At 44.5% G+C, this 22812-nt stretch overlaps 2 protein-coding genes and 1 long non-coding RNA gene across 3 annotated transcripts in view; 2 read left to right on the top strand and 1 right to left on the bottom strand.

Moving 5' to 3' along the window:
* The window catches only part of creb3l1 (cAMP responsive element binding protein 3-like 1), a 37811-nt gene extending 36558 nt beyond the window's left edge, over positions 1-1253 (top strand). Inside the window, exon 12 of the mRNA XM_066700621.1 lies at positions 1-1253. This exon is cut by the window's left edge and continues 2364 nt beyond it. The gene's annotated coding sequence lies outside the window, so the exon portion shown is untranslated.
* A 7665-nt stretch (positions 1254-8918) lies between these two features.
* Positions 8919-10629, bottom strand: LOC136747633 (uncharacterized). The gene is made up of 2 exons (XR_010816535.1): positions 9651-10629; positions 8919-9428 (listed from the first exon to the last, which is right to left on the bottom strand). It is a non-coding gene; the product is annotated as an uncharacterized LOC136747633 (long non-coding RNA).
* Positions 10630-11142: 513 nt separating this feature from the next.
* Positions 11143-22812, top strand: part of dgkza (diacylglycerol kinase, zeta a) — a 147402-nt gene continuing 135732 nt past the window's right edge. Inside the window, exon 1 of the mRNA XM_066700619.1 lies at positions 11143-11572. Within this exon, the coding sequence (XP_066556716.1) occupies positions 11259-11572 (314 nt within the window). The 5' untranslated portion in view covers positions 11143-11258. The remainder of the gene's footprint in view (positions 11573-22812) is intronic.

Below are 22812 nucleotides of genomic sequence, written 5' to 3'. Positions count from 1 at the left end.
ATCAACTAAACTTGCTTTTAAGAGCTTTTGAGAGACAGCCCAGAGCCTTACTGCGCTACTCCGTTACTTTGGAGTGTGGCAGCCATCGCTTGGGGAATTTATGTACTTTTTAACCAACTAGGATTAAAAACCGATGGCTTCAGTCTAATTATATGTGCCGGGCAAAAGGCAGCACATGAGACGTATGTGTAGGTTTGTTAATGTTCACCAGGAATGCGTGTTATTATAACAAATATTTAAAAAGATGGCTTACAAATGAACTCCGAACCAAACACAAAGCAAAACCAAAACAACAACAAAATATAAAGACCTTTGGCATTCCTGTAGCTTTTTTCTATTTATAAATTAATTTCCCTTAATTGTGTGGAGAGATGCGAATGCACTCCGTTGCTCAAATTTGTGTTTTGAGCAAATGCAGTCGAGGACTCTGCAGGTGACAGTGAAGTGTGTGAGAGTAATCCAGATCGCACACAGATCTGGGGGGTGCTGGCACTCACTGCTGATCACTCATATGTGAGACTTCTCATTCACGGTTGTAATTTTTACCTGGCACACATTTTTTGTAACAGAAATAATATTTTTTTTGGCTGAAGATCCCATCAGCAAGTTGTCTGAACGTTGTCTGAACGTTGTCTGAACTGAGAGTTTTGTTGTGTCATTATTGCTCTGGAGTTGACTATTAATGACCCTGCTTAATAATGAGATAATTATGAATCAATTCAATGAGATGCGATTTCCAGTCTCCTTTCCACCCCACTTTAGCAATGATTTGGGTCCAAAACACATTTCTACTGACACCATTCCTCTACCACTCGATTTTTCTGCCACATAATTGTGCGGAGGCCATTCTGTGTTTCTCTCAGGGGAGAAATTCAACCGTCTCCGCTACCGATAACGGTTCAGAATTCCTCTCTGCCATGTTTGCTTCTTTATTTCTGTTTGCCTATAAGGGATACGAGATCGCTGGTATTCCTGTTGCCTTTGTACACATGACAAGTGAGATCTATAATGTAAATAAGTGATGTATTTTTCTATTAAATATGTATTTTAGTATTCCAACGGCACCTTTTGGGATTGTAGCTTGTAGTTATATTGAAATGTTTTAGCTGCCCCTCAGAATGCATGTATTCTAGCAGAAGCGATGAAAAAAACTGAAAAAAAAAATCCCCACTTGTTTTTTATTTTTATTTTTTATTATTGTGCTGTCATGTAGGGTTAGTGTAAAGCAAAATATAAAAACAATGCATTTGCAATTTATTGTGTGTGTGTTATTTGTGCGTGTGTTACTCCTCCCGTGTTCCTCGTTAATGTTTTGCTCCCTTAATGACTTGTTTACTGAAATGGCTAACTCGGACTACTCCAGTTCGTTACCCGTGATTCCCCCGCTCCTCCAGAAATCCCCCCCAAAATCACGAAGGGCTCCTTTCCATATGTAAGCGGAGACGAGGGGCTCCTGGAGGAATATTTGAGGATTTTCCATCGGATCTCACTGTATATTCGTCCTTATTATTTTCTCTTTTTTGCCAGAATCGTGCAGGACTCTGTGGGGGAAAAAGAGAGAGAATATCCAATACTTTTCATCATTCCTTCCTCTCTGGAGTGTTTCACAGATGAGATTGAAAGACTGGGGCATTGTTTAACAAAGCTTTGGGGAAATCTGTGGGCATTTGAACGCCTCGACAAACAAATGTGGGTTTACAATGACTGTGTGGACAACACATACTGAACACACACTGAAAGAACCCCGTCAGTTTGCTCACAGTGATTCTAACCTGCATTTCTCTTCTTTTTCGTTGCTGCTGTGCTCGGTTTGGCATTGTGTACACAGAAACAAAGCACCCCCCCATTCACCTTGTGCCAAACCTACTGTAATCACAGCAAACGACAGTCAACACAGTGTTCCCACACATGAAACAGACGTACACTGATCTGGGTCGCTTTTTAGCCGATGCATTTTGTGCAGAAGAAAGAAAAGCATTGTTCCTGAAGGTCCAGCAGATTATACACGTAATTTATAATCATCACTGGTTTCAGAGTATGAAACTGGTGAATTAGACCAGTGAGGTAAATAATTGATTGAATTAGGTCATTAATGGAGACCCTGCAGAAGACCCTGTGGCTCTGCAGATCACAGGGAGCTCAGCAGGGCTGTAATTGTAGTCTGGTTACTACAAAGAAAAGGTTAATCGTAACCTCCAGATATCCAGGATGTATTTTTAATTCAGGCTGCATCTGCAAAGACTTCAAACCTTCAACGTCTTGTGAAGACCATGGAACAGTACACGTCTTGTGGCCTAAAGCAATTGGACGGACAGAAGCTGATGGGCATCGCAGATGTGAGGTCTGCGGTTGTGTTGAGCTGATCCAGAATTATATAATTATCTCAGGAGAGTAAGTGGGACCAGAGGAGGGTACAAAGGACCAGGCCGGTCTGCGCTGAAGTCTTTACCCCGGTCTTAATGTCATTACGCTTTTCACTTGGAGACACAGCCCTTGCCAGCTCCTGAATTATGAAATTGACTACGTTAGGCCTGTTAAATTAGACCATTTCAAGGGGCAACAACAAAGACCAGAGATGCTTTTATCAGGTCACATCAGGACCGTGTCTCTGGTCCAGACAGCATCCTTTCCAGCACGACACAGTGTTGCACTAGTCAGCGCGCTCCTGTTTCTTTTCATTTCTGTCTTTGTTGTTTTTGAAGAAAAAAGCAAACAAACGAAACACGGTACCCGGAGCCTGAAGCACGCACTGGCGCGGCCCGGGGCACCGCTCCGCCTCGAGAGTGATTAGGACTATCGCCGGGAGTGAAGCCAGGGCTGTGATTTATCGGCGGTCTGGGTAATTATTGAACCGCTCTCCCGCGTCCTTCCAACATGACATTCATGAGAGTGACAGCCAAAGGCAAACTGATCAATTCTCAATTTTTCATTCTCTATTTCTCTCTCCTTCGCTCATTCTCTCTCAGATTTTTTGAGGGACGGTGAGGGGTGTGTTTCATTATTTCCATGCTTCACTTGACTTTTATCTGGGGATACAGTGTCCGGAGCAATTAGCTGTGCTTGGGCAGGATTTGCAACACTTGCAAAATTTGCAGGAGGGGCTGTATTTTAATGCCCACAGGGCTATGGTTGGTAACAGTTTTGTCCCCAGAGCTTCATGTTACGCTCTGAGGTCATGAGTGAATACCTCTTCTAGTCTCAACCATAAGAAAGCATCAGTACCAGACACAGCAGGGTTTCTCCTCAATGGTTTTGAGATGTTGTTTGGTTTCAAGAACGGTTCTTTGCTGTACCTTTCCTAACATCCTCTACCCCCTCATCTGCTAGAGCCTTCATATAACTCCTGTTTAACTTACTCCTGAAGACTTAGTTCAGTCCTAACGATTACTCTTGTGAAAAAGGATGTAGTGACATCCATGCACTCTATTCGGTTCTGTAACAGGAGTTCACCCAACCACACGTCTTTTCTTCAAAGACCAAAGCTCAGGCTCAAACGACTGTAATACACATTGTTGTCTTCACTCATGGGAAGTATGTACTTATCACACAGCTTCGTCACTAGAAGGAACTGACTTCAAAAGCACGTTGACGGTGGAAATTCCTGGCCACTAAGACTTCAAGTTCTCCCAGTAAAAATGAGTCAAGTGCTTGCTGTGTACTGCTACACAATTGCTTCCTTGTAGGGGAAAAAAATCACACACACACACTGCAATGCCTGTGGTTTTTAAGACATTTTGCCTTTAGCTATTACCATCTCTAAACTGCAGCTTTCAACTGTTGTTAAGACGTCATTGCTATTGTGGAAGGAATGGTTTCCAAGATAGATCAACTGGTTTCCTCCCAGTTATCTGTTTCTGTGCTGAATTGCTGGAAGGCACTTTATTCATTACTGTTGTCATTTTTGCCTAACCCTCCATTAATCACTCTGCCGGCTTTTTTGTAAACACCACAGATAGGCCTGTTAATGTAACTGTCAGGGGGATTACTTATTCCTCCACGTTTCTCTCCCTTCGATTGTGACAGTGTCTTTGCTGCTGCTTGACACTTTTATCAGTCACCTCCCTGAGTCACATTCCCCATCCTCAGAAGTTGTGTTAAGCTAAAAACAAAAAAGGACTACATGTACACTGGCAGGCAAAATGACAGGGTCACCAGGAACCCTTTCTGAACTAAGACTCGGAGATGATAAACAGAAATACACAAAGCACTGGTAGATACGCAAACAGAAAACCAAGGACAGGGAAACAAGAGATAAACTGAGGCTCGTTTAGTCTGTCTGTCTGAAATTCAGAGGCTTTTAAGCTGATTCCAAGTCCATCCAATCACGTCACATCTCTCCTATCAAGGAAACAGTCAAGACACATCCTGGAGACGGTGAAGGCGGGAGCATGAAAACCTCTGTCGTGTTCAGGAGAGTGTCAGAAACACCCGGGAGGGGCACCAGACCGTGAAGAGTGGCCAGAAGAGCATCGGGGGGAAGTGTTACGGACACAAGAAGAAATGTCTGAATTTGTTATGCTCCCAGAAAAAACAGAATGTGAGAATAAAAATATATAAGAGATTGCATAACATAGTCTACCATGCAAAACACAGAAGCAGCAGCATGAAGGTCTGAAGATCTAGTCAAGGTACGTTCCTAAATATGGGGCACCTTCAGTCTGGCAACACGGCTCCTCCTTGTGAATTCATATCGTGCATGTACATATTTCCCCATCTCTTAATAAAATGTCTAGTATTGGCAGATATTGAACCTGCACCGCATTGTATAGGTCACTTTGACTCCACGGTGCATAGCTGACTAATGAGTGGTGCTTGACTTCCTCCAGGACACCAGGCAGAACTGCCAGCTGGGACCAACAGTCGACTGACATGGTTCAGAGATTGAACATCCATAGGATAAACAAACTCCACTCCCACGCACAATTCGGTCTGCTTTTACTAACTCCTAATTAAAGCCAGTCTATTTATCTAAAGAACATTCAATAGGACTCTTCCTGAAATAACATTGGTTGTCCAAACTAGAGTTAATCTGGGTCTGTGAAACCAGACCATTTGTCTTCTATCTACGGGACTTCAATTCTTGATAGATTACCATTTTAGAGTTGACAAAACCAAAGCAAACCAAACAAACAACAACAAGAAACAACAACGATGAGCAAGAGGCTTAAAAGATCCCACTGTGCGTCTGTCAAGAACATTCGATTGCACGTCACAGAAGCTGGTTTAGTCTTTCTTGTATATGGATGACGGGAAATTGGATCATTGTTAGGAAACACTGAATTACGCATAACTGAGGAATGCTTTAATAATTAATTAATGGCCTCAGCCACAAAGTGTCACATGGGGACACACAATGTCATGCAGGACCAAAAAGTATCATATACAAAGAAGAGGTATCATACACAACCACAAAATGTCATACGAGAGCAAAAAATCCCATGCAGGACTAAAAAATAGGGGACAAGAAAAAGTGTTGTTGAGGACAATAAAGCGTCCCCAACAGGCCTAAGGACACCACAATGTGTCCACATCATTGCATGAGGTAGAACCACTGTATTAAGTTCTGTATGTCTCCTAAAACAATAGTGGCAATAGTAATACAACTGGTCCAGAGAATAACAATGGAAATGAAATTTATAAAAATAATGGTGCTGGTATTGATAACGGAACAGTTTGTGGTCTAAGAAGATTAATGGAACAAGGGACAGGGGGTCTACAGAATAATGTTGAAAACTGAAACGCATTACTGATGAACTACCATGAGCTGTCTATGATTGGAAAAGTACATCAGGTTTTATTCATTCTTTTGCTAGAGACCAAAATCTGACAGCTATTGCTGTTGCTAATCGTCTGCAAACACTCTGGAAATTGGCAACTATTTTAAGCAGTTTTAAGATGGCTGCGTATTGTGTAAAAGCAGTTCCGCAATAACTATAGTAACAGGAATGATTCTGAAGAGGTGTGAGAGAGAGAGAGAGAGAGAGAGAGAGAGAGAGAGAGATGAAGTGCTGAACAGCAAACACAGCGTGGAGAGTCTTGTGAGTTTTTCTTTATCTTCTGCTTGTGATTTAGAAACTGTAAACCAGAGACGGAACGGCGATCGACATCTCAAGTGGCCAGTGAGAGACGTGTGGTCGATGTTTATGGTCGATTTGAGTTGGCGAGAAAGGTGTTAATGAAAACAAAGCAGTGTATCTGTGGCCTAAGAAGAATAACTAAGCTGTGAACAAAACTTGTCTACCCCCCCTTCAACCACACACCTTTTCCACCCAACCCTCTCCTCTAGTAAAGCTGTGGATTGACCTCACATCCCCACAGACAGAGGCCAGAATCGTAGCCCGTAACACTGGGCTCCCACCACTAAAGCGCATTAAGTCAGAGCTAGAAAATATAACTCGTCCCTCAGCGAGAACTTCTCTGTCACAGAAGTGGGTCATGTTTTTTTTCCTAATGTGTTGGCGACCTGCTCCTGAAATGCGCGCCTCTTCCTCCTCTGAAAGGTCCCGTGGAAGCCGCCCTCGGGATAAACGACGGCGCGACGTCTGCGCTGGGGGCCGGGGAATTAAAACCAGATTTGACTGTCGAAGTCAGTCGAGATGTTGACGGGAGGTAAACGGTCCACGAGTTCCCCGGGCTCCGGTTACCATGGAAACAGGTGTTTTCCCAGAATTGAGATATCACCCCCCCCCCAGCTCTTGTCAAAGAAGAACAAGAAGAATAACGATTGTATAGATCGGAGAGTTCAGCTCTCACAGTTGTATTCATTACAATATATTAATTCAATCCAGATATATATATTCTGGGCCAATAAACTAAAAAGGCATAACCTACTTTTGCTTTGCCTTTTTCACTTAGGAGGCACTCTTGAGAGGGAAAAGTGGATAAAACCAGCATTTTGGATTAGTCCTGCCTCCTACACACGCTATTATAGAGCCCGTGTGCCGTGCCTATGGTACATGTGTTGGTGTTTGATATGGGGGAGTTTAATACCAGAGATCGCATTCACAGAGCAATATGTTTCGCAGCTTGGTGAGATGGAGGGCATCTGCAGACTTTAACTCTTGCTGCCCGCAGAGAGAGGCTTTTCTTAGATATCGAAGTTGATTTGTTTTTTCAGGAGCCGCACATTATACAGTGAGCTGGAGACTCTGAACACAGTCGAAATTGCAGGAGAGATGCCTGCTCTGCAGCTCTCCAGTGCAGGTTTTTAAATACTTTCATGCTTGCCGCCCACTGAAAGACAAAGATAATCTTAGGGGACTCGTGCAAAGTTTATTTCCTTGACGTTTTCAGAGCCTGATTTGGAAGCAGCTCGGCCGAATCGGTTTCTAGGTACGCGAGGGAGTTCATTTGGACGACCCCTGAAGTGCCAGGATGTCAAGGTCAAGTGTGCTGAGCCCCAGGTGTGAGGAGAGGAAGCCCTTGTGTCTGTAATTGCTGCACCGTCAGTGTTTCTCCTCTGTTTTGGGCTCTGGAGGTTGCATATAAGCTGCAGAACACACAAGAAAGAAAGCAGGTTCTTCAATAAGGGGGTCCATACATTTCAGCACTTCTTTTTCGGAAAGAACTTTGCAGTATCTTTCTGACAATTCCTCAAATGAGTTTGTGGCTCATCCTCGTCACTGACCTTATTTCAGTTTCTAGTTTATCTCTTACACGGGTTCCAGACATGAGCAATCCCACATCTATGTTAATGCCAGAAGTAAAGCACATTTTGTCTTTCTTTTCTTGGTTTGGTTGGCCGTGGGGGTGGGTTTGGGGGTAAGGAGGAGATGTAAGCTGTTAATTTAGACGTACTCCCACATAAACCTTGAGTGTCTTTTTGTTAATTCAGCTGGGTGATTCACACTTGTTCTCAATTAACGCGTGAATCTGCAGCGACACACTTTCACAGAGAGACTGGCTGTGTGGGATCCCTTGGTAGACTTGTTTTGTAATCAGCCTGTATACTATACACTGACATGGTTTTAGTTTTTGTTGTACAGAGGGGAAATATATTTTCAGATTTACTTGCACAATAAATTCTGTACTAACAACACAGTATGATGATCGTTTTGATCTTTCTTTCTGGTTTTTCCCATTTTTTTCACATCCCCCGATGCAATTCAATGCTGTGTAAATCACACATTTTAGCTTTGAACTTCCAACAAACACTTTTTAACCTAACTGATAACCTACACAAAGAAATGATTGGCTAAGTAAAAAAGACACCGGAATAGAAACTTGGGGCTCCAGCACCTTGGAGTTGGCAGGCGGAAGTGCCAAAGCAGCTTGGCATTTTCCGACCAGTCGTTCATGTCTGGCTTGGCGAGTAACCAAAGGATAACACCGTGAAATCAACATAATTCTCTAACACCATGCATTACTAGTGCATTAAAGGAAAGGCTGGAATTCAGTGGAAAATATAATTTCCATGGAATATGCAATATTTTACATTTCTTATCAGATTTAAATCTTGCTCTTGGTGATGTCATACACAGTCAATCAAAGCCAGAGTCAGTAAATGCTATGTAGGAACCTTCCCCATGCCGATGAATTTCTTTTATAGAATTGTAGTCCAAAAACAGACATTACAACAAAGATAAACTATATAAACTATGTGTGTTTCTAGCACAAGACTGCTACCCATCTTTTACTAATTTCAGCTGGTGTTAAATGTTCATTTTGCCTCCACCCATCCAGAATATCAGTTCAGGGACCCAACCATGTTCCACAAAATACAAAATCTCTGCTTTGAATAACATGGATTATTTATAAAAACAATCATCAGAAAGATCATTCTGTTTGTAAGCAGACAGGATCCAGTTGCACTCCTCATTATGGCGACGTTATGCTGTGACTTATGATAATGTGCAGAGGAGGCATTTGTCCACAGATTCGACTGTTGGGAATTTCTCTGAACAAATCTCTCCCCTTCTTGTATGTGTATATGCCACCGATGCATCCATTACTTATAAATTACATCTCCTGAAATGCTCCGAATGTCAACTACAGAAATAGTAAATGTGCGAATGTATGTATGTAAGCATAGACGAATTCATGCTGCTTTTAAAGGAATCAGGAGATGAAAGGATCTGTATGTTCTGCAGTTTATTGTATAACAATTCATTATACTCAGGATATTTGGGGATTTGGCCTGGTACACACATGTAACGCATTGTTTATTACGATACACCGACGTGTGGAAGGTCTGGAGCAGTTTCTAACACAGCCGTTCTGTTCCTGACAGCATTTCCGATGAGGATTGTAAAGCAACGGGTGCCGACAGAAATATCTGGCTTGGCTTGTTCAAATGCTTCCAACTCCAGATCTATCATTGTTCCAGGTATTGATCTGTGGGGGCTCTCTCATTAATATGTATTTCATCCTGGTGACATGCCAGACTCTCAGGGTCAGCGCTGAGTCTCAGGTCAGGAAGAATATTTGCACTAGAAAGGAAAGAAAACAAATAATACCTTTATTTTTAAAAAGCCTTTAGCCAGAGATGGTATGAACCCCTTATATGAGTGGTAGAATAATATTATGATACATACATATCTTATATATCATTGCTCAGATTATTGAGTGTGTTGTGATGTTAGATTATAATGTTTTTGCACTTGTGGTGCGTGGAAATATGCACCACAATTCTTGATAAAAAAAAATTGTACCTGTAAAGGAAAATAAGACCCGTTTTGATCACTTGTGTTCCACCTTCTCACCAATTCCCATTCCTGTGTGAATATGTTTCAACACTGCAAAGACAACAGGTTTCAAAGATAAATCCATGCCTGGCCATACAGTCCTTCTGAAACACCCTGAGTATTTAGGGGCAAGAGATTGTTCATTGTCCATGTATGGCATCTCAGTGAAATGGCACCCAAATTGCCAATAAAGGAAAGGGATAATTATTTCTGACATCAGTCTTCATCTGAAGGAAAAGTTTACATAATGTGTCCAAATGGCCTCTTGTTGCAGAAATAAATACAAAGAAATTAAATAAAAAATCATACTATTTGAGTGGTTTCTTAGCTCTGGAACTGAGGGAAAAAAATACTACAGACGACTATTTAAAAATACAGTTGCACTGGAATGACTGAACAGAAAGTTGATTTTAAAGGTTTGTTCTGCACAAGGGATCCCACTGAGCGTGTGTTTCAAAACGATGTTGTACACACCAGGGAGAGGCAGCAGTCCAGTGTAACTGTGGAAAGAGTTAACTCCTTGCGCACCCATCACAAGCCCAGAGGCTGCACCTCCAGTCACAATGCAGATGCCGTCGATATAAACGTGAGGCGGACACTTCCCCCACACACCTGCGGCCGCTCCAAGCCACAGACAAAGGACCACACTGTGGAGAGGTAAGTTTGTGTTGCGTGCCTTTGAGGAAATGGAGATGTACGACTTGTTTGGCCGGTTCTCCTCCGCCTAGATAAATAGATCAGAGCCAGCCCCTTTAACGAACACAAGTCTGAAGTGCTTGCAGGGGAGCTGCTGAAGAAGAGGAAAATACACCGATAGAAGGTGTGTGTGTTTTTTTAATCAATCTCTTCAGGGTGGTCGTTGCAGTTGCCCAGTCTGGCACAGCACTGTCCTCTACCAGAGATCACACCATGGGAAAATGGGAGATTTCCTCTACAGCTGGATCATAAAAGCCTATCATGCATTTAAGAGACATGTCCTCTTTCCATTCGACTTAATACATATAAAAAATAGAATTTCTGCTCAATTGAAGTCTGCTTAAACTGACCCAGCACTTCTCTCTCTCTCTCAACACTTTGCTTTCATGGGTCTTGATTGATGCAACAAGCCAGCACATGTCTTGGAGGCTCATGGAGGTGAAGTCACCTGATGCCAGCTCCTAAAACCCCACACGCATTGCTGCCCTGGCTGAGATCTGCAGCTGCATGTGCTCCCGCTGTGGCCGCGGCACTGCTCAAGCACTTCAGAGATTAGGTGGGAGAAACACACACACACACACACACACACACACACCCCTGTGTGGGGCGGATTTGAAGTACTTGAGCTATCGACAGCGTTTTAACTTGAGTGATCTTATTTTCCTCCAAGTGGGTGATTTCATCTGAGCGGAAAGTTACGGAGTGGCGGAGACGAGATACAATGTTGCAGGATTGTATCACATATCAGTGTTGTTGCTATCCTTAAACGATAGAGAGAGAGAGAGAGAGAGAGAGAGGGAGGAGGAGGAGGAGGAGGAGGAGGAGAGGAGTCGCTGGTGCTGACGGGCTTGTGTCGCCCTGTTCCCACTGTAGCGCTCCATGGCTGCGGCGGCGGATCCCTCCGGAGACGGACGCTCTGCTGCTGCTTCTGCTGCCTCCGCTGCCCGCTACCAGCCCGACTCAGGGCCCAGCTTGATGGCTCCCCCGACCCTAGAGGACCTGACCGAGGAGGAGGACGTGTTCATGGCCGACAGTGACCCGGCGAGGCTGTCCGCCGCGCCGGCGAGGAGCCCCGGAAACGGCACGCTGAAGGTGCAGCGGATGGGCAGCGGCGGCCCGGGCGCGGAGGAGCCGGACAGCCCGCTGGAGAACCAGTTCCTGCACCTGGCGATACGGAAGCAGGTGTCCTACAGGTAAACACGTGTGACATTGCACCGGCGGCACCGGCCCCAGCCCTGTCCCCGTCAGTGCATGCCTGACAGCCCGCCGGCACCTTTCCGGTGTGTCTCCCGTCCGTCCTGGTGTCTGGAGAGGCTTTTTCCTCCGGCCAGCGCTGCGCCGTGCCGGGAAACCGGGCTTTCATGCGCCCTGATGATGGCTTCTCATACGGGGACGGATGCGGCTGTTGTCACATTATTCAGTTACAATATTACGTTGCTACAATGTTGCGTGTTCGAGGATTTGATTGTTACGGAGCCGGTGCTGCTGGCGATGGTTGTGGTGGTAATAATCATACTAATTGTGTCCGCAGAGATGCATGGTTGTACTCGTTGCTGTTCATTAAACAGGCCAGGAAGGGTTCACGGTAACAGAGGTGACTTGAGGTGTATAAATCCGTTTGAACTTGGCCAGTCTGCTGACATCCCACACGGATCAGCGCACGGCTTGTCGACTGGGGGTCCAACGAGGGGGATGTAGGCCGGTATAGACTGCTTCTGTATCGTGATGTCCATGACAAAGGCAAAACGGTGCGGTGCAGTTTTGTTTTCAGTGCAAACGTAATAGACCGGGTTTGTGTTGAGTGTGTGTGCATGCATGTAAATACAGTCAACCACACTTGATATGTCATGCCCGTGTTATGCAGTTCAGTGCTTTGCTGGCACTGTGTGCAGTCGTGTGGCAAGGGACAGCTCTGCTTTCTCTGGGTCAGATTGGCAGTTGGGGTACCTTAGTGGTGGGCACCATTCACATCCCCTGGTGAGAGTGAAGAAACGCCCAGGCCAAGAGGCGTCAACGCTTGACAAACATCCAACAGTTGCTTTCTCTCCTTCCCGCAACACAACACAACACAGGAATGTAGTATGTGGATTCCCCTGCATTTCCACAGTGTCTTCCTCATTCCTTTGAACACCTGACTTCCTCTAAGCGTGTCTTGCAGTGCAGGGGCAGAGTTTATATTTTAGAAACTCTAACCCCAGACGACTTCACAAAATCAGCTCGACAAATACGTCCCCGTTGCTTCATCTTGTGTCATGACCATCAACAGGCAACGCACATTTCCCCCGGGGACAGGCTGCTGTCTTCAGTGTGTGATGTACGAAGGTGACGTTCTGTGGTTTATTATGTAATTACTGTTCGTTTGCAGTAAATAATTGATCAACAGTCTAGTGGTGAATCAGACGTCAGACACCTGGGCCTGCTTGTAACGCAGCAAAACAAAGGTCCGGTCCAGTCATACTTTATTGAACTTGAGTAAGGGGACACATCCGGCCTCGCAGCTGTATTGATTTTCAAGAGGGTGTTAAAATGAACGCTCAGGGCTAAATATTTAATGAGACGCTTACACAAACATCTTCCTACTTTCTATAGGCTTCACCCACACACCCCCTTTCAACACACAAAGATCACTGCAGAGTGTACAGTAGGCCGACTTAGTTTTTTTCTGCTTTGTTTATTCAGATTTGGCCTAAATGCGGAACTGTACTTTCCTCTTTAATCCTATTTTTAGTGACGTGACCTTCAGGCCTGGCCTTGTTAGCGCTGTATGTTGAACGTGACCCCAATATGCATCTGAATAGGAACTATTTCTGGACGCACAACTGCTGCTTTTATGTTAAAGCCGGGATCACAAATCGAGAGGCACAGCTGCAGGTGTCTGACTGGACGTCTATGTGGACTCTGTTCTAGCGCAGGTTGACAATGATGCACTGTTCTAGGGTTACATCTGAGGAATGGCAGCCTCTTATTCCACCCACCTATACATCTCTCTTACTTTTATCCTTTCCACATAGTTATATCACGCATGTGAGGATTATGTAAACGATGTACTGTAAATCACAACTTGGCCGTAAGAAGGAGAAATACTGCGAACAGATGCTGACATCTATTGTGGAAAGAAGAGTTATGTAATGGTGTGAGAGGAAGTAACGGGGATCAGGAGTTTATATAATATGCAAGGGATGCTTAAGGAAGGCATAAGTATTGACCCATTCTGGCTCCATCTTCCAAACGGTAAAAGGCTCGGCTTGGTTGAGTTTCCTGGAGGAGCAGTAACTCAGTTTTCTCACTTTTCAACTGACAATGTGTGTGTGTGTGTGTGTGTGTGTGTGTGTGTGTGTTTTATGAATGTGGAGGCTTATAAAAACACAACACAGACAACAATAAAGAAACCCCGATAAATTGCCTACAAAAAGGTATGCCAGAAACATGAATGTGGAATCTCACCCAAAGCCTGTGTGCTACACTTATCTATACGTGATTTATTCTATTTAATAACCATAAGAGCAACAAAACATTGGTTGCAACTGCCAACTACTCATAAATCTAAAAACAAAATTGATAATTTACTAAATAATTTTCAATGACTGGTGGGAATTGTTTTAATTGACAGAATATTCTGTTTAAAAGGATTTGCAGTTCTTAGATCTATGTGATCTTAAAAACATAATACTATACAGGCTTAAGTTTATCTGTTAGCCAGGGCTAAGCTTGTATATTGTGTTTTTGTGTGTGTGTGTGTGTTTTTTTGTAGCTGGAGCACTGTCTCCAAAGCTGCCCTGCCTGTTCTCTCTAATGAACAGACTCAGATGTACTTGCCGGTTACTTAACTAGTGTCTCAATCTGGTAATGCTTCAAAGGTTCAAACGTTTTATGTCAGAGAAAATGTTATTAGGTTATTGATTGTGCTGTTCGGATCGGATCTCTTCAAAGGGCTGAGCAGCTGCAATCTGCACTTGATGAGAATCACAATGTAGTCAGATGGAGTTGCGGTACGAGGCGGAGAGGGAAGGAATACATTTCATGTCACGATTTATGTCTCACCTGACTTCAGCCCTCGACCGCGGCCCGGTCTGCACTGCGGTGCGTTTTATACACGGAGACGAGATTCATCCGCTTTGGGACACCTAAGCCTTACAGTCTCGGGAACTGCACTTGTTCCTCCGAGGTGACAAAGGCAAACTGAGTCATTCTAGGAAGATGACTGAGTCTGGAATTGGTCGTGCGTTAATTAAGGAAGACTTCTTTTACATTAAACAAAAAAAGGCGTTCGGTATAATTGTAAGTGGGCTCTACATCTTTGTGCTGTGAACTTAGCAACACTAATACAACTGAACACTCACTGCAAAATCCCATGTTCGGAAGATGCCATGTTTTTTGTTTTATAATTCAAGCCAAATGAAACCAGAATACAATCACAATGTGTTGTATTCAATTTCTGTATCCGAAGAAGTATAATAACCTTCAGTTTGTTCTCGACTGAAGCTGTGGCAGACGGCTGTAATAACTCCAAAGAAAAGCATAAACCCGAGGAATAGAGCATTTAAAGGGGGTTTAATTGGTTTTCCTGGTTAATTTTTTCCGCTTCATTAAACTACGTTTGTCTTCGGTTTTACTGCTTGGATGACACTGACGGGCTTTGATCTCTAATATTCCTGGCTTTTTCACTCTGGATTTTGGACCTACTGTTGTGATGCAGGAATACAAAGTCCCATCGTTTTGAGCTGTTAACCGGAGAAAGTAACAAACATGATTTGTAACAATTAACCAAGTGAAAGAGAGCACATCTATAATGCCATTAAAATGTGTCTAGAAGCTTCCGTCACTGAGACGGCTGTGCGTAGTGTGGCCTTTTTCTGCTTATTGACATAGTTTCGTAAAAAACAAAAATGTCATTCTGTCAGGCTCCTTTTCCATGTTTACAATCAAATGGACCTTTAATTATGATCTGAGTATGTGCCGGCCTTGTGTTTTTTTCCACAGGATACATCATAATTACAATTTTATACAGGAGCTCCACGGTGACGAAGATTTTCCAGTCTGTCCAGCAGCGATAACTCATCGCTGCCCGGTCCCTGTGTTTAGAAAGCAAACGGAGGCTGGCGAGTCTCAGATTTTGAATTTTCCGTTATTTTTATTGTGTTTTTTGTTCTTAAACCTTTATATCTACAGTTATGGCATTTAGACATTTAGGCATTTGATCCATAAATTATACTTAGAATCGTTGGGCCGAACTGTAATACTACATTGCAGTGGCGAAAGGTGAAGATTGTCACTATAAACCATTGTGTCACATCGGTAGGCTTCCACTGACATTTTAAGGCCCAACAACAGCCTGATCTTAACCTGGTTCAGCAGCAAAACAACCTTAACTTTACTAATCCTAACTCTAGCCCACACCAAAATATTACCCTCATTTAATCACTACATTAGCTAAATTACTCACAATAATAAGTGCATTGCAATGTCGACAGGAGACACCAGACAATACACTGCGTTGTCTTGGAGGTTACCTGTCCCTACTTAAAACAACCATCAAGTCTTCTAATCTCAGGTGTACCGTGGAAAAAGCCAAATAATCCACAAATAAACCATTCATACTAGAATTACACATCTGTTTACATCGGGACATGCTCAGGTTTCTCACTGAGAGTAAGTTTTGTGTTCAACTTTACTACAGGGTGGGGAGGCAGGATTTGCTGGTGAGCCGCCCAACTAGTTAAGTCAAGGAGGCGTTTCAGTCTGAAAGGTTGCGTGCCACTCCAACAATTTACGCTTACAATTAAAATTTTAGACAACATTGTAGTATGCTATGCTTGTGTGCATTATGATGTAAGAAAAAGCAAGGCTGTTGATCAATGCATCAATGTATGTGGAATATATGTATAATCTTTTGAACACTGTGTACACGATTGGTAATATAAGAGAAATATAACCTGTGCAAGTGTAATCCTAAGCCTAGCTTGCTCTATTAGATATATTACCCTAAGATACAGACATGTCCTGCTCTCAACTCAGTCTTTATCGAAGATGAATCACATTCAGAAAGGGAATCACTTTATACGTTTACAAGGGATTGTGTGAAATGACATGGCATTAACAAGCAATTGAATCCAGCATAATACAGTGCGGCGTACAGTAAAATTAGGTCAAGGACTGCACTCGAAGGCAGTACAATAAATCTGAATAGAGAGCGTGAAGTACGACTAAGAATCCCACAAAAGACCCTTGTGTTTCGGTCTTGCGGTGAGAATGAACTCGGACACGGAAATGACTTCGCAGTGATGCCGAGCGCCGAGATATACATTGAGAGTCTGATTGCATAATAGTCTGGGGTTTTATTTATAGTAACAGCGGCAGCAGCGCTTGTTGGCATTCAGGGCTGTGCTTTCCGAATGCAAAATTGTTTCTTGCTTGGCGCTCGGGACATCGTCAAGGACAGATCTGCTCCTGAGATCTCGGGACATGACCCTGTGACGTGCTCGAATGTTCGTTAGTGAAATGGCCCAGTAGGTGAGTGGACGATCATGTTGGCTAACATGTGTTAGCTAAGACAGGACCTAGGTTGGGTTTTTGTATCTAGATGTTAATTGTGAATGATTTCCTTCACAGTAAAATCTGGGGTGAGCAGCATCCTCGATTCCCACTCAGGACTTTGCTCTTTGTCATGAAATGGAGCAGAATTATTTACGTTCCTGTATCCCTTCTCAGGTGGATCTAAAAAAATAAATCTGTAGTTTTTAATATCCTCCAAACCCTATATTGCCCTTCCAATCCCCTGTCGGTGTTTGTCGTAATGTACTCACACAAGGGGTAAGATGACATTAAACGGGATTAACGCTGGAATATGTGACACAAAGCGAAGTTTATCTTGGCTTCTCTACAGGGTTTCCGCCTGAGAGTTTGAAAGTTATGCTTAAGCAGGATAAAACACAGAGGCCCGAGTACATACGAGCAGCGTGTGCATCGCACTTGGATCACATTGCTAAAGCATGTGTGAGAAAGCACTGAGCGTGCAAAGACCCCGGTCCCCTTGCTGTCAATTAGTCTGGCTACATGCTTTTAAAACAAAATGGAAATTGTTTATCTCGCTCTGGAAGTGCGTCTCTGCGCCGAGCTTCCCAGAGACTGCGGCTCTCGGAGGACCGAGTCAGAACAGCCAGCGGAGAGAGTTCTGTCGGCGCCTGGATTGAACGCCGAGAGACCCGTCTCTCCCGTCCACAGAGCATCCACAGCTGTGTGAGAAACGTCTTGCATCACAGACTATCGAACCGTCCTGGCGCCAACTCTGAAAATGAATCCTGCACATTTATTCTGGTTCTTTGAAAGGGAAAGAGAAGCTTGGTGTGCCCCTCCACTTACCCATCAGTACTGTCCCTGGGCAAATTAGGCACCAGACTGGACCACCTCCTGTTTGCTTGGTGACAAACCCATCATGGGCCTGGCTGGGTTATCATGACCACCAGGGTCCATTCGTGTCTGTTCCCATGCTAAGTCATGTCTTCTTGCCCCAACGATGGGCAGACCCATGATGACAGTTAGTGGATGGTCTAGTTATGGTATCTTTCTTCACGGTACCGGAGGTGGGCTCTCATGACCAGTTCTGGAGAAGGTGGCAGTGTCTTTTAAATAATTCAAAAATCGTTGGAGGATTAGCATAACGACCATGTCTGAGCTGCGTGATATTTATATAACCATCACTACTGGATGCTAGGACAAGCCCGGGAGCAGAACCAGCCCGGGAGCTTCTCGAGCTGGGCTGTTCGGATAGGATTTGGAACGAAGGCCTTCGGTCGCGGACAGCCTTGGGTTTATAATACGAGCCTCCACTGCTTTAAAAAATGTTCGTCCCTTTTGATCTCCTGCCACTCCGAGTACCAAAAAAATAGAAAGTCCTTCCGCGCTGGTGTGCCTTTGCCGTTTTCTGAAATTAATGTGATTACAGAGCATCTGCGAGCGCATGCTGTTCCCAGTGCAAGGCTGAAAATAAAAACAGATTTATCATCGCCGAGATAACAGGCAAGATGAGCATTCTAGAACCGGCAGCACATGGCCCTATAAAATGGAGATAATAATATTAAAGCCATCAGGGCCCAATAAATTATGAAGTTGTCTTTTGTTCCTTTCCTCGGCATCTTGCATAGTTTGAACAAGGAGGTTAATGTTGCCCCGGAGGACGGTGTCCTGAGCAAACCGCTGTTTCCCCCGATCTGATCATCTGGCTCCGGTCACCACGTGAGCGCAGTTTCTCGGCTCTCGTGTTTCTGTCCGCAGACCGCTTCCTAGCGTTTCTGTGAAAACTCGCCGTGGGCTCCCTACCCCGCGCACGTGGTCGCCTCCTGATTGTGGCGCGTGCCTCTTCTAGGCTGGAAGGGGTCGAGTTGGAAGTGGAAGCAGTTGTTCTACCCTAAAATTGATTGGTTTTGCTTTGGTGAGCAAATCTTCACTTGCGTAGGGCGCCGCGGTGAAGGGTCTCCGCTACTGTGTCGTGACCGTTCACCTGACTCCGAGAGATGAAAGACGGGCTGCTTTGACTCTCCCAAAGCCCCGTTTTATAGCCCAAACCCTAGTTTCTAAACATACAGAGAACTGCTGTCACCTGATTGTCCCCAAAAGCAGCTGTTCAGCACATTTCTGTCCTGTGACTGAACTCTGACAACCTGTCCTGCTGCTCCACTGACTTCAATGGAGGGAAAAAACCTCCTGGCAGCTCATTGCACTGCTTATACAGTAACTAGGAATAATTTAGACCTTTAAGAAACTCATGCACATGGGTCTGTTGCCTTTCCGTTCAGACAGAAGTATTTATAACAATACGGCTGCTGAGCCCTCCCCCTGTGCCTAAGCTATTTATACCTGCGCTATTTAGGTTCTCACGTAATTAGTGTTTAAAATGGAGAATCCATTAAGCACGATGTGTATTTCAGTATTTATTCTTAACTTGGCTTTAAAATAGTCACAGCATTAGTTGCAACAAGTGTTTGCCCTGCTTTTGTGTTTGAGCCATAATATTTAATCTACCCTGAGGCGTCTGTTCGGCACTTATAACCTGTCAGGGAGCAATTATCTAGAATTGCGCAATTTCGAATGAAACGAAATTAGTCCACACCAATGCATGAAGAAATGAAGCAACAAACAAAAACAATAAAGTGTCCTTTTGATAACACTTTGATCAGAAGATGCTTTTCTGCAGAGTCACCGGGCAGAGCATGTCGGATTCCTGTCTCACCCCGAGCAGAGACAATTGACCAGTGCAGGGTAACGCACTGTGAGTCGGCAGCCGTGTGGGGAAGCGCCTCTCCTTAACCAGGAAAGTACAAGCCTAAGCCAGGGGTTTCCTCCTGACACAGTTTCACCTGTGAACCCTGGCCCGAGCCGGTGAAGATACGAACAGCTCCCCTGTGCTTTTATCAGAGCGGCCAGGACTGAACCACCGCAGATGGACACGGGAGAAGGAACACAATGAATGCAAATGCTCTGTGAAGGGTTGGGCTGAGGAAGAAGGAAAGAAAAAACAGCGGAAGAAGTGAGGGGGCGTCTGGCAGAAACCCAGTGGCAAATGGCTCAATTCCTGGCAGAGGAGGGGGGTTGTTTTCTAAAGATAATTTCATTAACGAGGTGGTGCGGAGTCTGGGCACCGCTGTGGGTGATACTTCTGCAGGCCGGTTGCTAAGCGGTTGGTGAGTCACGGTAGTCTCGAGCGACCTATACACTCCGCATTAATCACGGCCCACCGGTGACAAGTGGTGATGAAACGGCTGGCAGGTGGCTGGTAATGCCGGGGAACCTTTAATTTCCGGCAGTTGGATTTCAATTGTTTGTTTGTCTTGAACTCTTTGCGTTCGGCAGGTGGCCGGTTCTCTCTCTGCCAGCCTCGGGAAGGCAGATTCCCCGTTACGAAAGAGTCCCTCTCTTTATTCCATGTTTCAAACTCCATTTTGTCGCTTGGGCGTTTGATGTCTTGGATGGGTGGATGTTCGAATGTGCGTTCGAGGTGTGAACGCTGTGGAAAAGTTGTGAACTCGAGTACTTTTTTTTGCCTGACCCTTTTCAGTTTTCCACTGAGGGGACTGTAAAGTGTGGTGGAGTGGCAGGCAAGTGGTAAAGCCGTGTCACACAGCGGGATGTGATCTGAAAAGACAGCGAGAACAAGAGCTTTAAAAAAGATCTTAATGTGATGTCCTGTCTTAGAGAAAAATAGACTCGGAGGAGAGAAAAGGAGATGAGAAAGGGATGTGAACAGCCCCCCTCCGCACGAGTGTGTAAGGTGCTCTTAACGGATCTTCGTGCCTCTGCTGCCCCTGTTGCCTCAGGCAGGCTGTTTATTATCCCTTTATTAAAGAGGAGATGAATCTGTGTCTGATCTCTCCTGTTAGAGATCAAACATTGAAACACGGCGACAGTCATTACCGCACACAATGGCCTGTGGCGTTTGATGAAGTGGACGTCGCCGAAATGCCATTGGGCGATGTTTGAGAAAGGCCACGAGTGTTATTTATATTGAGAGTCAAGGCTCTTTTTTATAGATATATATATATATATATATATTTAAGTAATGAATGGGAGCAAGATCTTAAGAGCCTTGAAGAAATAATTAATAATGAGAATATTCTGTTGTAGATCAGTGATAATACATGCTTCATCTTTGTCTGGATTTATGTCCTGTACTTATTTATCTATATGTATGTGTGTGTGTGTATGTGTGTGTGTATATATATATATATATATATATATATATATATATATATTGCGTATACCTCAAGTGACTGAAGTAGTGGGTATATTTGGGTATGCATGGGAGGGTATACGGACCTCTATAGCACTGCTTACTTCACACACTTCAAGCTGTGATTTTCTGTGACAGACGCCCTTTTGGGTACAACAACTTGCCCTGGCAATCCTTACATTTAAAATAAAAACGAGAAGAAGAAAAGCTTGTGTAAGCAGATGGAATATTTATGGAAACAGCATATTCTGCCCGTCATCAGTTTCAGCGTCGTGCTGTCTGTACGTATGATCTGCGCTTTAAGAGTCTATTTATCATCTGTCCTCGAGTCGAGGCTTTATTCCGTGACCTGGTTTTTGTGTCCTGCAATTCCAGCGCCTCCTCGTTTTTCAGTCTGGTCTGGTAATTTCGACAGAGCATCAATATGCGGAGTCTGGCGGAGCAGAGGCCGCGGGTACGACACGCGGGGAATAGATCTTGTGTGCCTGTCACACATCATCGTGAATAGCTCAGCCGAGTGACCCCGTGTCTGTGTCGGCACTGGGTTCGGTAATTGTCGTAATGATCCAGGCTGTGGTTGTTACCGGATGGTGGAGGATGGGGGGGTAAAGCCACCTTGCGAATAGGCAATAGAGCGCTACCGGGGTATGCGAGTTCAGATGAGGGACTTTAATCAGGGCTTTTGTGGTAAAAACACCCTTAAGAATCTGACGAGCTTTTTTATTTTCTCAGTCTGCAAAAGGCCCTCGAATTACTTCTTAAATGCATAGGATATGTGGAAATTAACGGACAACTGTGACTGCTATTATTAAATATATAATAGGTGTGTGTGTATATACACACAAACATTCCCTTTTCAGTGATTATTTAGTCTCTTCCTGTGCAAATAAGCTTGATCCTGTCCTTGATGTGCTCCTCTGCACAGCGCCGAATGAACGCATTACTCACTCTGTGGCGGCGCTGTTGATGAAGGTGTGGGCAGCACTGTGTGCCTCTATCGCTGTTCAAGAGAGTTTAAGCAGCTTATAGTCATCTTCGCAACATTATAGCACAGACCCCACCGGCGCCCGTGTGGCAGTGAATACACCAGTACCGCTGCAGCGCCAGTGAAAGTCTTTTTGTTATTAATTAATACATTTATTTTTAAATTACAGGCCCATCTGTGTTTGCAACTGCGGTATCGTCCTTCCCACATCCTATACCCTGCTCCCTCTGTGGCAGAGCTGTTCTGCGTCCGGCGATAACCTTTGCTTCGTGTTGGGCTACGAATGAATTTTCCATTGATCCGTCTCTGTTAAGGAAAGCAGGAATGAATGCGGCAAAGAAAGAATAGGAGCCTTTTAAGGCTGCGGTGTGGGGAGGAAGGAGGCACCCAGGCCTGCGCTGAAGAGGAGACGAGCTGACAATTGCCATCCGGTTGTCATGGTTCCTGAGCCGCTGTGTGATGTGCCAGCGGGCGCGCGGGCGCGTATCGTATAGTGACCCTCCAGAGCCAGAGAGAGGCTTTGACAGGGCAGCTCCCAGCGCATCCCGCTGATGGTCATTTCCTCTGTTACTTGAAACTGTGTTGGGATAAGATGCCAACACAGAGAGGGTCTTGTGTGTGAAAAGCACAGCCTGTTGCCTGTGTCTTGATTTGGTCAGGATTTGTCCTTGAATGTGCCAGGATGTGCCAGGTGTTTGTGTTTGTATCTCCAGGAGCAGGAAGTG

This window comes from Amia ocellicauda, chromosome 4 (genome assembly GCF_036373705.1).
Source record: "Amia ocellicauda isolate fAmiCal2 chromosome 4, fAmiCal2.hap1, whole genome shotgun sequence".
Taxonomy (NCBI): Eukaryota; Metazoa; Chordata; class Actinopteri; order Amiiformes; family Amiidae; genus Amia; species Amia ocellicauda.
This window is presented reverse-complemented; position numbering and strand designations above follow the sequence as displayed.